Here is a 12,454-nt window from a genome sequence, read left to right as displayed (position 1 = left end):
CTAACCTAACCTAACCTAACCTAACCTAACCTAACCTAACCTAACCTAACCTAACCTAACCTAACCTAACCTAACCTAACCTAACCTAACCTAACCTAACCTAACCTAACCTAACCTAACCTAACCTAACCTAACCTAACCTAACCTAACCTAACCTAACCTAACCTAACCTAACCTAACCTAACCTAACCTAACCTAACCTAACCTAACCTAACCTAACCTAACCTAACCTAACCTAACCTAACCTAACCTAACCTAACCTAACCTAACCTAACCTAACCTAACCTAACCTAACCTAACCTAACCTAACCTAACCTAACCTAACCTAACCTAACCTAACCTAACCTAACCTAACCTAACCTAACCTAACCTAACCTAACCTAACCTAACCTAACCTAACCTAACCTAACCTAACCTAACCTAACCTAACCTAACCTAACCTAACCTAACCTAACCTAACCTAACCTAACCTAACCTAACCTAACCTAACCTAACCTAACCTAACCTAACCTAACCTAACCTAACCTAACCTAACCTAACCTAACCTAACCTAACCTAACCTAACCTAACCTAACCTAACCTAACCTAACCTAACCTAACCTAACCTAACCTAACCTAACCTAACCTAACCTAACCTAACCTAACCTAACCTAACCTAACCTAACCTAACCTAACCTAACCTAACCTAACCTAACCTAACCTAACCTAACCTAACCTAACCTAACCTAACCTAACCTAACCTAACCTAACCTAACCTAACCTAACCTAACCTAACCTAACCTAACCTAACCTAACCTAACCTAACCTAACCTAACCTAACCTAACCTAACCTAACCTAACCTAACCTAACCTAACCTAACCTAACCTAACCTAACCTAACCTAACCTAACCTAACCTAACCTAACCTAACCTAACCTAACCTAACCTAACCTAACCTAACCTAACCTAACCTAACCTAACCTAACCTAACCTAACCTAACCTAACCTAACCTAACCTAACCTAACCTAACCTAACCTAACCTAACCTAACCTAACCTAACCTAACCTAACCTAACCTAACCTAACCTAACCTAACCTAACCTAACCTAACCTAACCTAACCTAACCTAACCTAACCTAACCTAACCTAACCTAACCTAACCTAACCTAACCTAACCTAACCTAACCTAACCTAACCTAACCTAACCTAACCTAACCTAACCTAACCTAACCTAACCTAACCTAACCTAACCTAACCTAACCTAACCTAACCTAACCTAACCTAACCTAACCTAACCTAACCTAACCTAACCTAACCTAACCTAACCTAACCTAACCTAACCTAACCTAACCTAACCTAACCTAACCTAACCTAACCTAACCTAACCTAACCTAACCTAACCTAACCTAACCTAACCTAACCTAACCTAACCTAACCTAACCTAACCTAACCTAACCTAACCTAACCTAACCTAACCTAACCTAACCTAACCTAACCTAACCTAACCTAACCTAACCTAACCTAACCTAACCTAACCTAACCTAACCTAACCTAACCTAACCTAACCTAACCTAACCTAACCTAACCTAACCTAACCTAACCTAACCTAACCTAACCTAACCTAACCTAACCTAACCTAACCTAACCTAACCTAACCTAACCTAACCTAACCTAACCTAACCTAACCTAACCTAACCTAACCTAACCTAACCTAACCTAACCTAACCTAACCTAACCTAACCTAACCTAACCTAACCTAACCTAACCTAACCTAACCTAACCTAACCTAACCTAACCTAACCTAACCTAACCTAACCTAACCTAACCTAACCTAACCTAACCTAACCTAACCTAACCTAACCTAACCTAACCTAACCTAACCTAACCTAACCTAACCTAACCTAACCTAACCTAACCTAACCTAACCTAACCTAACCTAACCTAACCTAACCTAACCTAACCTAACCTAACCTAACCTAACCTAACCTAACCTAACCTAACCTAACCTAACCTAACCTAACCTAACCTAACCTAACCTAACCTAACCTAACCTAACCTAACCTAACCTAACCTAACCTAACCTAACCTAACCTAACCTAACCTAACCTAACCTAACCTAACCTAACCTAACCTAACCTAACCTAACCTAACCTAACCTAACCTAACCTAACCTAACCTAACCTAACCTAACCTAACCTAACCTAACCTAACCTAACCTAACCTAACCTAACCTAACCTAACCTAACCTAACCTAACCTAACCTAACCTAACCTAACCTAACCTAACCTAACCTAACCTAACCTAACCTAACCTAACCTAACCTAACCTAACCTAACCTAACCTAACCTAACCTAACCTAACCTAACCTAACCTAACCTAACCTAACCTAACCTAACCTAACCTAACCTAACCTAACCTAACCTAACCTAACCTAACCTAACCTAACCTAACCTAACCTAACCTAACCTAACCTAACCTAACCTAACCTAACCTAACCTAACCTAACCTAACCTAACCTAACCTAACCTAACCTAACCTAACCTAACCTAACCTAACCTAACCTAACCTAACCTAACCTAACCTAACCTAACCTAACCTAACCTAACCTAACCTAACCTAACCTAACCTAACCTAACCTAACCTAACCTAACCTAACCTAACCTAACCTAACCTAACCTAACCTAACCTAACCTAACCTAACCTAACCTAACCTAACCTAACCTAACCTAACCTAACCTAACCTAACCTAACCTAACCTAACCTAACCTAACCTAACCTAACCTAACCTAACCTAACCTAACCTAACCTAACCTAACCTAACCTAACCTAACCTAACCTAACCTAACCTAACCTAACCTAACCTAACCTAACCTAACCTAACCTAACCTAACCTAACCTAACCTAACCTAACCTAACCTAACCTAACCTAACCTAACCTAACCTAACCTAACCTAACCTAACCTAACCTAACCTAACCTAACCTAACCTAACCTAACCTAACCTAACCTAACCTAACCTAACCTAACCTAACCTAACCTAACCTAACCTAACCTAACCTAACCTAACCTAACCTAACCTAACCTAACCTAACCTAACCTAACCTAACCTAACCTAACCTAACCTAACCTAACCTAACCTAACCTAACCTAACCTAACCTAACCTAACCTAACCTAACCTAACCTAACCTAACCTAACCTAACCTAACCTAACCTAACCTAACCTAACCTAACCTAACCTAACCTAACCTAACCTAACCTAACCTAACCTAACCTAACCTAACCTAACCTAACCTAACCTAACCTAACCTAACCTAACCTAACCTAACCTAACCTAACCTAACCTAACCTAACCTAACCTAACCTAACCTAACCTAACCTAACCTAACCTAACCTAACCTAACCTAACCTAACCTAACCTAACCTAACCTAACCTAACCTAACCTAACCTAACCTAACCTAACCTAACCTAACCTAACCTAACCTAACCTAACCTAACCTAACCTAACCTAACCTAACCTAACCTAACCTAACCTAACCTAACCTAACCTAACCTAACCTAACCTAACCTAACCTAACCTAACCTAACCTAACCTAACCTAACCTAACCTAACCTAACCTAACCTAACCTAACCTAACCTAACCTAACCTAACCTAACCTAACCTAACCTAACCTAACCTAACCTAACCTAACCTAACCTAACCTAACCTAACCTAACCTAACCTAACCTAACCTAACCTAACCTAACCTAACCTAACCTAACCTAACCTAACCTAACCTAACCTAACCTAACCTAACCTAACCTAACCTAACCTAACCTAACCTAACCTAACCTAACCTAACCTAACCTAACCTAACCTAACCTAACCTAACCTAACCTAACCTAACCTAACCTAACCTAACCTAACCTAACCTAACCTAACCTAACCTAACCTAACCTAACCTAACCTAACCTAACCTAACCTAACCTAACCTAACCTAACCTAACCTAACCTAACCTAACCTAACCTAACCTAACCTAACCTAACCTAACCTAACCTAACCTAACCTAACCTAACCTAACCTAACCTAACCTAACCTAACCTAACCTAACCTAACCTAACCTAACCTAACCTAACCTAACCTAACCTAACCTAACCTAACCTAACCTAACCTAACCTAACCTAACCTAACCTAACCTAACCTAACCTAACCTAACCTAACCTAACCTAACCTAACCTAACCTAACCTAACCTAACCTAACCTAACCTAACCTAACCTAACCTAACCTAACCTAACCTAACCTAACCTAACCTAACCTAACCTAACCTAACCTAACCTAACCTAACCTAACCTAACCTAACCTAACCTAACCTAACCTAACCTAACCTAACCTAACCTAACCTAACCTAACCTAACCTAACCTAACCTAACCTAACCTAACCTAACCTAACCTAACCTAACCTAACCTAACCTAACCTAACCTAACCTAACCTAACCTAACCTAACCTAACCTAACCTAACCTAACCTAACCTAACCTAACCTAACCTAACCTAACCTAACCTAACCTAACCTAACCTAACCTAACCTAACCTAACCTAACCTAACCTAACCTAACCTAACCTAACCTAACCTAACCTAACCTAACCTAACCTAACCTAACCTAACCTAACCTAACCTAACCTAACCTAACCTAACCTAACCTAACCTAACCTAACCTAACCTAACCTAACCTAACCTAACCTAACCTAACCTAACCTAACCTAACCTAACCTAACCTAACCTAACCTAACCTAACCTAACCTAACCTAACCTAACCTAACCTAACCTAACCTAACCTAACCTAACCTAACCTAACCTAACCTAACCTAACCTAACCTAACCTAACCTAACCTAACCTAACCTAACCTAACCTAACCTAACCTAACCTAACCTAACCTAACCTAACCTAACCTAACCTAACCTAACCTAACCTAACCTAACCTAACCTAACCTAACCTAACCTAACCTAACCTAACCTAACCTAACCTAACCTAACCTAACCTAACCTAACCTAACCTAACCTAACCTAACCTAACCTAACCTAACCTAACCTAACCTAACCTAACCTAACCTAACCTAACCTAACCTAACCTAACCTAACCTAACCTAACCTAACCTAACCTAACCTAACCTAACCTAACCTAACCTAACCTAACCTAACCTAACCTAACCTAACCTAACCTAACCTAACCTAACCTAACCTAACCTAACCTAACCTAACCTAACCTAACCTAACCTAACCTAACCTAACCTAACCTAACCTAACCTAACCTAACCTAACCTAACCTAACCTAACCTAACCTAACCTAACCTAACCTAACCTAACCTAACCTAACCTAACCTAACCTAACCTAACCTAACCTAACCTAACCTAACCTAACCTAACCTAACCTAACCTAACCTAACCTAACCTAACCTAACCTAACCTAACCTAACCTAACCTAACCTAACCTAACCTAACCTAACCTAACCTAACCTAACCTAACCTAACCTAACCTAACCTAACCTAACCTAACCTAACCTAACCTAACCTAACCTAACCTAACCTAACCTAACCTAACCTAACCTAACCTAACCTAACCTAACCTAACCTAACCTAACCTAACCTAACCTAACCTAACCTAACCTAACCTAACCTAACCTAACCTAACCTAACCTAACCTAACCTAACCTAACCTAACCTAACCTAACCTAACCTAACCTAACCTAACCTAACCTAACCTAACCTAACCTAACCTAACCTAACCTAACCTAACCTAACCTAACCTAACCTAACCTAACCTAACCTAACCTAACCTAACCTAACCTAACCTAACCTAACCTAACCTAACCTAACCTAACCTAACCTAACCTAACCTAACCTAACCTAACCTAACCTAACCTAACCTAACCTAACCTAACCTAACCTAACCTAACCTAACCTAACCTAACCTAACCTAACCTAACCTAACCTAACCTAACCTAACCTAACCTAACCTAACCTAACCTAACCTAACCTAACCTAACCTAACCTAACCTAACCTAACCTAACCTAACCTAACCTAACCTAACCTAACCTAACCTAACCTAACCTAACCTAACCTAACCTAACCTAACCTAACCTAACCTAACCTAACCTAACCTAACCTAACCTAACCTAACCTAACCTAACCTAACCTAACCTAACCTAACCTAACCTAACCTAACCTAACCTAACCTAACCTAACCTAACCTAACCTAACCTAACCTAACCTAACCTAACCTAACCTAACCTAACCTAACCTAACCTAACCTAACCTAACCTAACCTAACCTAACCTAACCTAACCTAACCTAACCTAACCTAACCTAACCTAACCTAACCTAACCTAACCTAACCTAACCTAACCTAACCTAACCTAACCTAACCTAACCTAACCTAACCTAACCTAACCTAACCTAACCTAACCTAACCTAACCTAACCTAACCTAACCTAACCTAACCTAACCTAACCTAACCTAACCTAACCTAACCTAACCTAACCTAACCTAACCTAACCTAACCTAACCTAACCTAACCTAACCTAACCTAACCTAACCTAACCTAACCTAACCTAACCTAACCTAACCTAACCTAACCTAACCTAACCTAACCTAACCTAACCTAACCTAACCTAACCTAACCTAACCTAACCTAACCTAACCTAACCTAACCTAACCTAACCTAACCTAACCTAACCTAACCTAACCTAACCTAACCTAACCTAACCTAACCTAACCTAACCTAACCTAACCTAACCTAACCTAACCTAACCTAACCTAACCTAACCTAACCTAACCTAACCTAACCTAACCTAACCTAACCTAACCTAACCTAACCTAACCTAACCTAACCTAACCTAACCTAACCTAACCTAACCTAACCTAACCTAACCTAACCTAACCTAACCTAACCTAACCTAACCTAACCTAACCTAACCTAACCTAACCTAACCTAACCTAACCTAACCTAACCTAACCTAACCTAACCTAACCTAACCTAACCTAACCTAACCTAACCTAACCTAACCTAACCTAACCTAACCTAACCTAACCTAACCTAACCTAACCTAACCTAACCTAACCTAACCTAACCTAACCTAACCTAACCTAACCTAACCTAACCTAACCTAACCTAACCTAACCTAACCTAACCTAACCTAACCTAACCTAACCTAACCTAACCTAACCTAACCTAACCTAACCTAACCTAACCTAACCTAACCTAACCTAACCTAACCTAACCTAACCTAACCTAACCTAACCTAACCTAACCTAACCTAACCTAACCTAACCTAACCTAACCTAACCTAACCTAACCTAACCTAACCTAACCTAACCTAACCTAACCTAACCTAACCTAACCTAACCTAACCTAACCTAACCTAACCTAACCTAACCTAACCTAACCTAACCTAACCTAACCTAACCTAACCTAACCTAACCTAACCTAACCTAACCTAACCTAACCTAACCTAACCTAACCTAACCTAACCTAACCTAACCTAACCTAACCTAACCTAACCTAACCTAACCTAACCTAACCTAACCTAACCTAACCTAACCTAACCTAACCTAACCTAACCTAACCTAACCTAACCTAACCTAACCTAACCTAACCTAACCTAACCTAACCTAACCTAACCTAACCTAACCTAACCTAACCTAACCTAACCTAACCTAACCTAACCTAACCTAACCTAACCTAACCTAACCTAACCTAACCTAACCTAACCTAACCTAACCTAACCTAACCTAACCTAACCTAACCTAACCTAACCTAACCTAACCTAACCTAACCTAACCTAACCTAACCTAACCTAACCTAACCTAACCTAACCTAACCTAACCTAACCTAACCTAACCTAACCTAACCTAACCTAACCTAACCTAACCTAACCTAACCTAACCTAACCTAACCTAACCTAACCTAACCTAACCTAACCTAACCTAACCTAACCTAACCTAACCTAACCTAACCTAACCTAACCTAACCTAACCTAACCTAACCTAACCTAACCTAACCTAACCTAACCTAACCTAACCTAACCTAACCTAACCTAACCTAACCTAACCTAACCTAACCTAACCTAACCTAACCTAACCTAACCTAACCTAACCTAACCTAACCTAACCTAACCTAACCTAACCTAACCTAACCTAACCTAACCTAACCTAACCTAACCTAACCTAACCTAACAGAACCCAACCCAACCCAACCCAACCCAATAAATGTAGGCTAAACACACGGAAGGTACTTAACTAAAGCTTAACGAATTATAATGTTAAGTGTAACTAAAGGAGGACGCTATAATGATACCTAACAGTAAGAGATAATTAAGGCAAAAAATATCATACTTAGGCGCTAAAATAAAACCTTAGAGTAAAAATAAAAGGCTAACAGTAAAACACGTACGCTTAAGCTGCGAGAAAAATACGAACGCGCTTAAATGAAGTCTAAGGGTAAAATAAATAGACACGACATAAAGCCTAAGAATAAAATCCAAGTCACCAAAATAAACCCTATGAATAAAATACGATAGACTTAATATGAAGCCTAAGTGTAAAGAGACTATTGAACTACAATCACAGTCTCCTATATAGAGTCGCGAAGCTTGACGTGATTTTTTTTGCAAATCTCGTGATAAAGCCGTTAGCAACTACAACCAATATGCTGTCCACGGTCGGCTTTGGACTGTGTCGTATTTCTATCGTGTGCTAGCTCGTTGCGTATTTCACCTCATTCCACTTTGTTAACTATGTATGCCTACACTACAAGTATCGGTACACGTAAGTTAATTCATATATCCACTTTTTTTGTTCTAAATGGACATGCAGATTTTGCACAAACAAAAATAATATTAACCTATTTCTTGCAGGTATCTTCCTGTTTATGGTGGTATTTAACATACTTCATTATAATAATAAATTAACTTTATGCATTTCATATTTCAATAATGGAAGGAAGGTGTTACTTTTTCCAAAACAACACGACAACGATAGTGTAACTTATTTTCTCGTCTGCTAGGAGAGTTGTGCGATAGTAGCGACCCTAGTTGTGGGCAACTATCCATATTAGCATTTTTACTACATATTAAGCTTCGCGACTGTATATAGTAGCCTGTCCTAGAATATATCCTAACAGTAAAATATGAAGCCTAACATGTAAACCTTCAGCTGAGGTAAAATATGAAAGACAGGCCATTCCATTAAGCAATGCAAAATACCTGCATTTTACAACGCAATGATCACGATCGATGAAGATCATGTTGACATGGGCTACTTAGTTTGCTAATAACTACACCACGCAGCAATGCTAGACGCGAGGGCGAAGTCAGTACTGCTGTAGATGCGCTGTCAGCTAGTTTGTACCTTGCAGTTTATTGTGTAATGTTATGTGCAGTGAGCTGAAGATGAACCCAGTGAATATAGTGATTAAAATTCTGGATAAACTAAATGAAGAGGGTTATAAGGAGACAGTGAATTGTCGCGGAACTTGAAATTGTTGATGATATATATGACTTATTAAAGAGTTATGAATCGGAGGCACTTGTAGAAAGTCATACTCTGGCCACCAATGAACATGAACCTTGAAATGATGACAATGTCTTGCCTCATGTACGAGATTGGGAGACTGAAAATACTACGTCAGAAGAGGAATTAGGTACTTCACAGGGTACGTCCCGAGTCAATGACTTTAAAGTAAAAATGTTAAATAACAGAGTATTGGATTCTGCCAGGTGTACCGGCAAAAAAAGTTTAACCTTGTGTCTTGCAGCAGTATGAAACATAAGTTCATGTGGTTAACACACCAAAGTCTACTGTCCAAAGATTGCAACTCGTAAGTCGTATTTGGTGGTATGATTTTGGACATGTTCAATGATGATTATGTGGGTTCCATAAGGACATGCCTTTCAGCACGTCAAGGGACCTCTATAGTGTCGTGCAATCCAAAGGGGCAACTACACATTCCTACTCTATAACGCCGGTGGTTTCTAAAGCTGGAAAACTGATGCCAAACTTACTACTTATTCTCCAAAGTATTGCGAAACGCATTTTCCACAGTGACAACCTTGTTGTAAAATAGACTTGTCGGGAATAATGACCAAATAAATATGGATACAATTGTTACAAGTCTTCCTTCCTAATTCTGTAACATGCGATCTTCTACTGTTGGACTCGTATGGTGTCCACTGCGACGAAAATACAATTAATCAACTGTTATATCAAGGGTACTATGGTCTTGAAAATCTAGTAGTTAAAAATCATATTACTTATGAGCTGCAATCTTTGGCCAGGTTCTTTTTTTCGATTGTATAAGCATATGATTTGCTACATTTCTCATAATGTAGATTTTGATGATTCATCTGATACATTACAACAACGTAATAACCAGGGAACGGATTTATATGGACTAAAAATATATGAAATATGTAAATATATATGTAGTTATTTTTACCAAAATATGGAATTAAATATGGATTTTTACCAAAATATGGAATTAAATATGGACTTAAAATTATAAAATAATGACTATGTACGTTAAATATTGGTACATTTTAATCAAACTAAACAAAAAATATAATGGACGTACCTTATCTTCCAATGTAGTTTCAACAAAACACAATTTTTATTGTCTGTTACCATAACAATAGGTTACAAACATTTCTTTCAAGTGCTGAAAAGTGAATCTTCTTCTATTGTCTCTGAGGATAGATTTATACTGACTAAAAGAGCGTTCGACGTCACAAGAAGTAACTGGTACATAATTCAATTTCACAATGTCTGCTGGGGATAAGTCCAAGTTAATCTTCACTGTTGATTCACCACTCATCACAGCAACAACCTTTTGTAGTTCTTCATATCCAGGGTTTTTTGAAAGTACAGTGTCCACCTTAGCTCTTACTGCATCTGCAACTTTACCTCTACCACGATTCAGTTGTTCCACAGTAGTATTTATAATTTCAAAACTTTCAGATAGTGAAAGGTGCCTATTTTGGAGACTTTTGAGCGTTTTTATGATGCATGAAAATGTATGCTGAATGTGAGCTAAGTCATTCTTCACACTTATGTCACAGGTAACTGTTTTCGCAGTATCAATTGAGACTGCATCTTCAGAGTCCAATGCAAGGAGAACATTGTTAATAGAGTCTATATGTTCGGCATAATATTCAACTGCTTCTAGCCATGTACCCCATCTAGTTAAAATTGGCTTTGGTGGCAATGGAATTTCAGGGTACATTTCTTTCAACACGTTAACTCTACTGGGAGCTTTGAGAAATACTTTTTTCACTGATGAAATCAACAAATCTACTTTAGGGAAATTGTCTCTGACCACTTCTGCCACACGATGAAATGCATGCGCCACACAAGTAAAATGAGTCAATTTAGGATATACAACAGATAATGCTTGTCCAGCTTTGACCATATAAGGGGCAGCATCGCTAATAAAGAATAACACATTATCGTACATAATACCCTTTGGCCACAGGATACCCATAGCTTCGTTGAACAGTTTAACTATAGTTTTGTTATTGCACTTTTCTAGAACATCACAATGTAAAAGAATTCGTTCAGAATATTGTTCACTTAACAAACCGATAACTACATTACCAACAAGTCTACCTTCTTTGTCGGGAGTCTCATCAATGGAAACCCAAATTGAACTATCTTTAATTTCATCTCTTATCTTCTGTATTGTCTCATCGTAGATGGATGGAGCATACGTCTTCCTAAGTGTTGACTCATCCGGGATTGTATGTTGAGTATATTTTTCAAGGAATTCCCTGAAGACCTTATTCTTTAGTTTGTAGAGAGGAATATCAGCAGAGATGAGAGAACGGCACAGGTCGATGTTAAACTCAGATCTTACATTCGATGTTGTTGGTTGTGTTAAAAACAATTGTCTCTGCTTGGAATTTAGTTGTTTGTTGGCCTGATGTTTACTAGTTGTAATGTGTTGTTGCACCAGGAACTTTTGTGTAGATGATACTGCACACTGACACAAATTACAAAATAATATTTTATTGTCAGTTGATAAACCATCTTCTTTAAATTCTGAAATGTAACTTGTTAGTTTTGATTTTAAATTGACTGAATGACGTACTTTTGGCATATTTACCGTCTTTATAGTATGATTTACAAAACTGAACCTATGTGTACTCTGACTGGCATTTAACTGTTGAGCTGCACAACTGAAGTCTGTTAAAAATTTTAAATTAAATTAATACAGTTTTGTAACTTACTTTCCCATTGTTGATAGGACTGCTAATTTTCAAATAACTCTGATGTTAAAGGGATTACTGAACATGTGTTTAAATCTCTATTGTTGAAATGTATTTTTAAAAGTTAATGGAATTTTGTTTTGTTTTATTGTTAAACCTAATATAATATGGACTGTTTTATATGAAATATGGAAAATATATGGAAATTAACGAAAATATGTACTAAACTCTAAAA

At 38.3% G+C, this 12,454-nt stretch overlaps 1 protein-coding gene across 1 annotated transcript; it reads right to left on the bottom strand.

Annotated features, from left to right (window-relative positions):
* Positions 1-10,410: 10,410 nt before the first annotated feature.
* LOC138695746 (uncharacterized) lies at positions 10,411-12,227 on the bottom strand. The gene is made up of 2 exons (XM_069819907.1): positions 12,102-12,227; positions 10,411-11,993 (listed from the first exon to the last, which is right to left on the bottom strand). The coding sequence occupies exons 1-2, from the start codon at positions 12,108-12,110 to the stop codon at positions 10,626-10,628; spliced, it is 1,377 nt and encodes a 458-aa protein (XP_069676008.1). The 5' UTR covers positions 12,111-12,227; the 3' UTR covers positions 10,411-10,625.
* Positions 12,228-12,454: the final 227 nt, after the last annotated feature.

Source organism: Periplaneta americana, chromosome 3 (assembly GCF_040183065.1).
Source record: "Periplaneta americana isolate PAMFEO1 chromosome 3, P.americana_PAMFEO1_priV1, whole genome shotgun sequence".
Taxonomy (NCBI): domain Eukaryota; kingdom Metazoa; phylum Arthropoda; class Insecta; order Blattodea; family Blattidae; genus Periplaneta; species Periplaneta americana.
The sequence above is the reverse complement of the archived record's forward strand: the minus strand, read 5'-3'. Positions and strand labels throughout refer to the sequence as shown.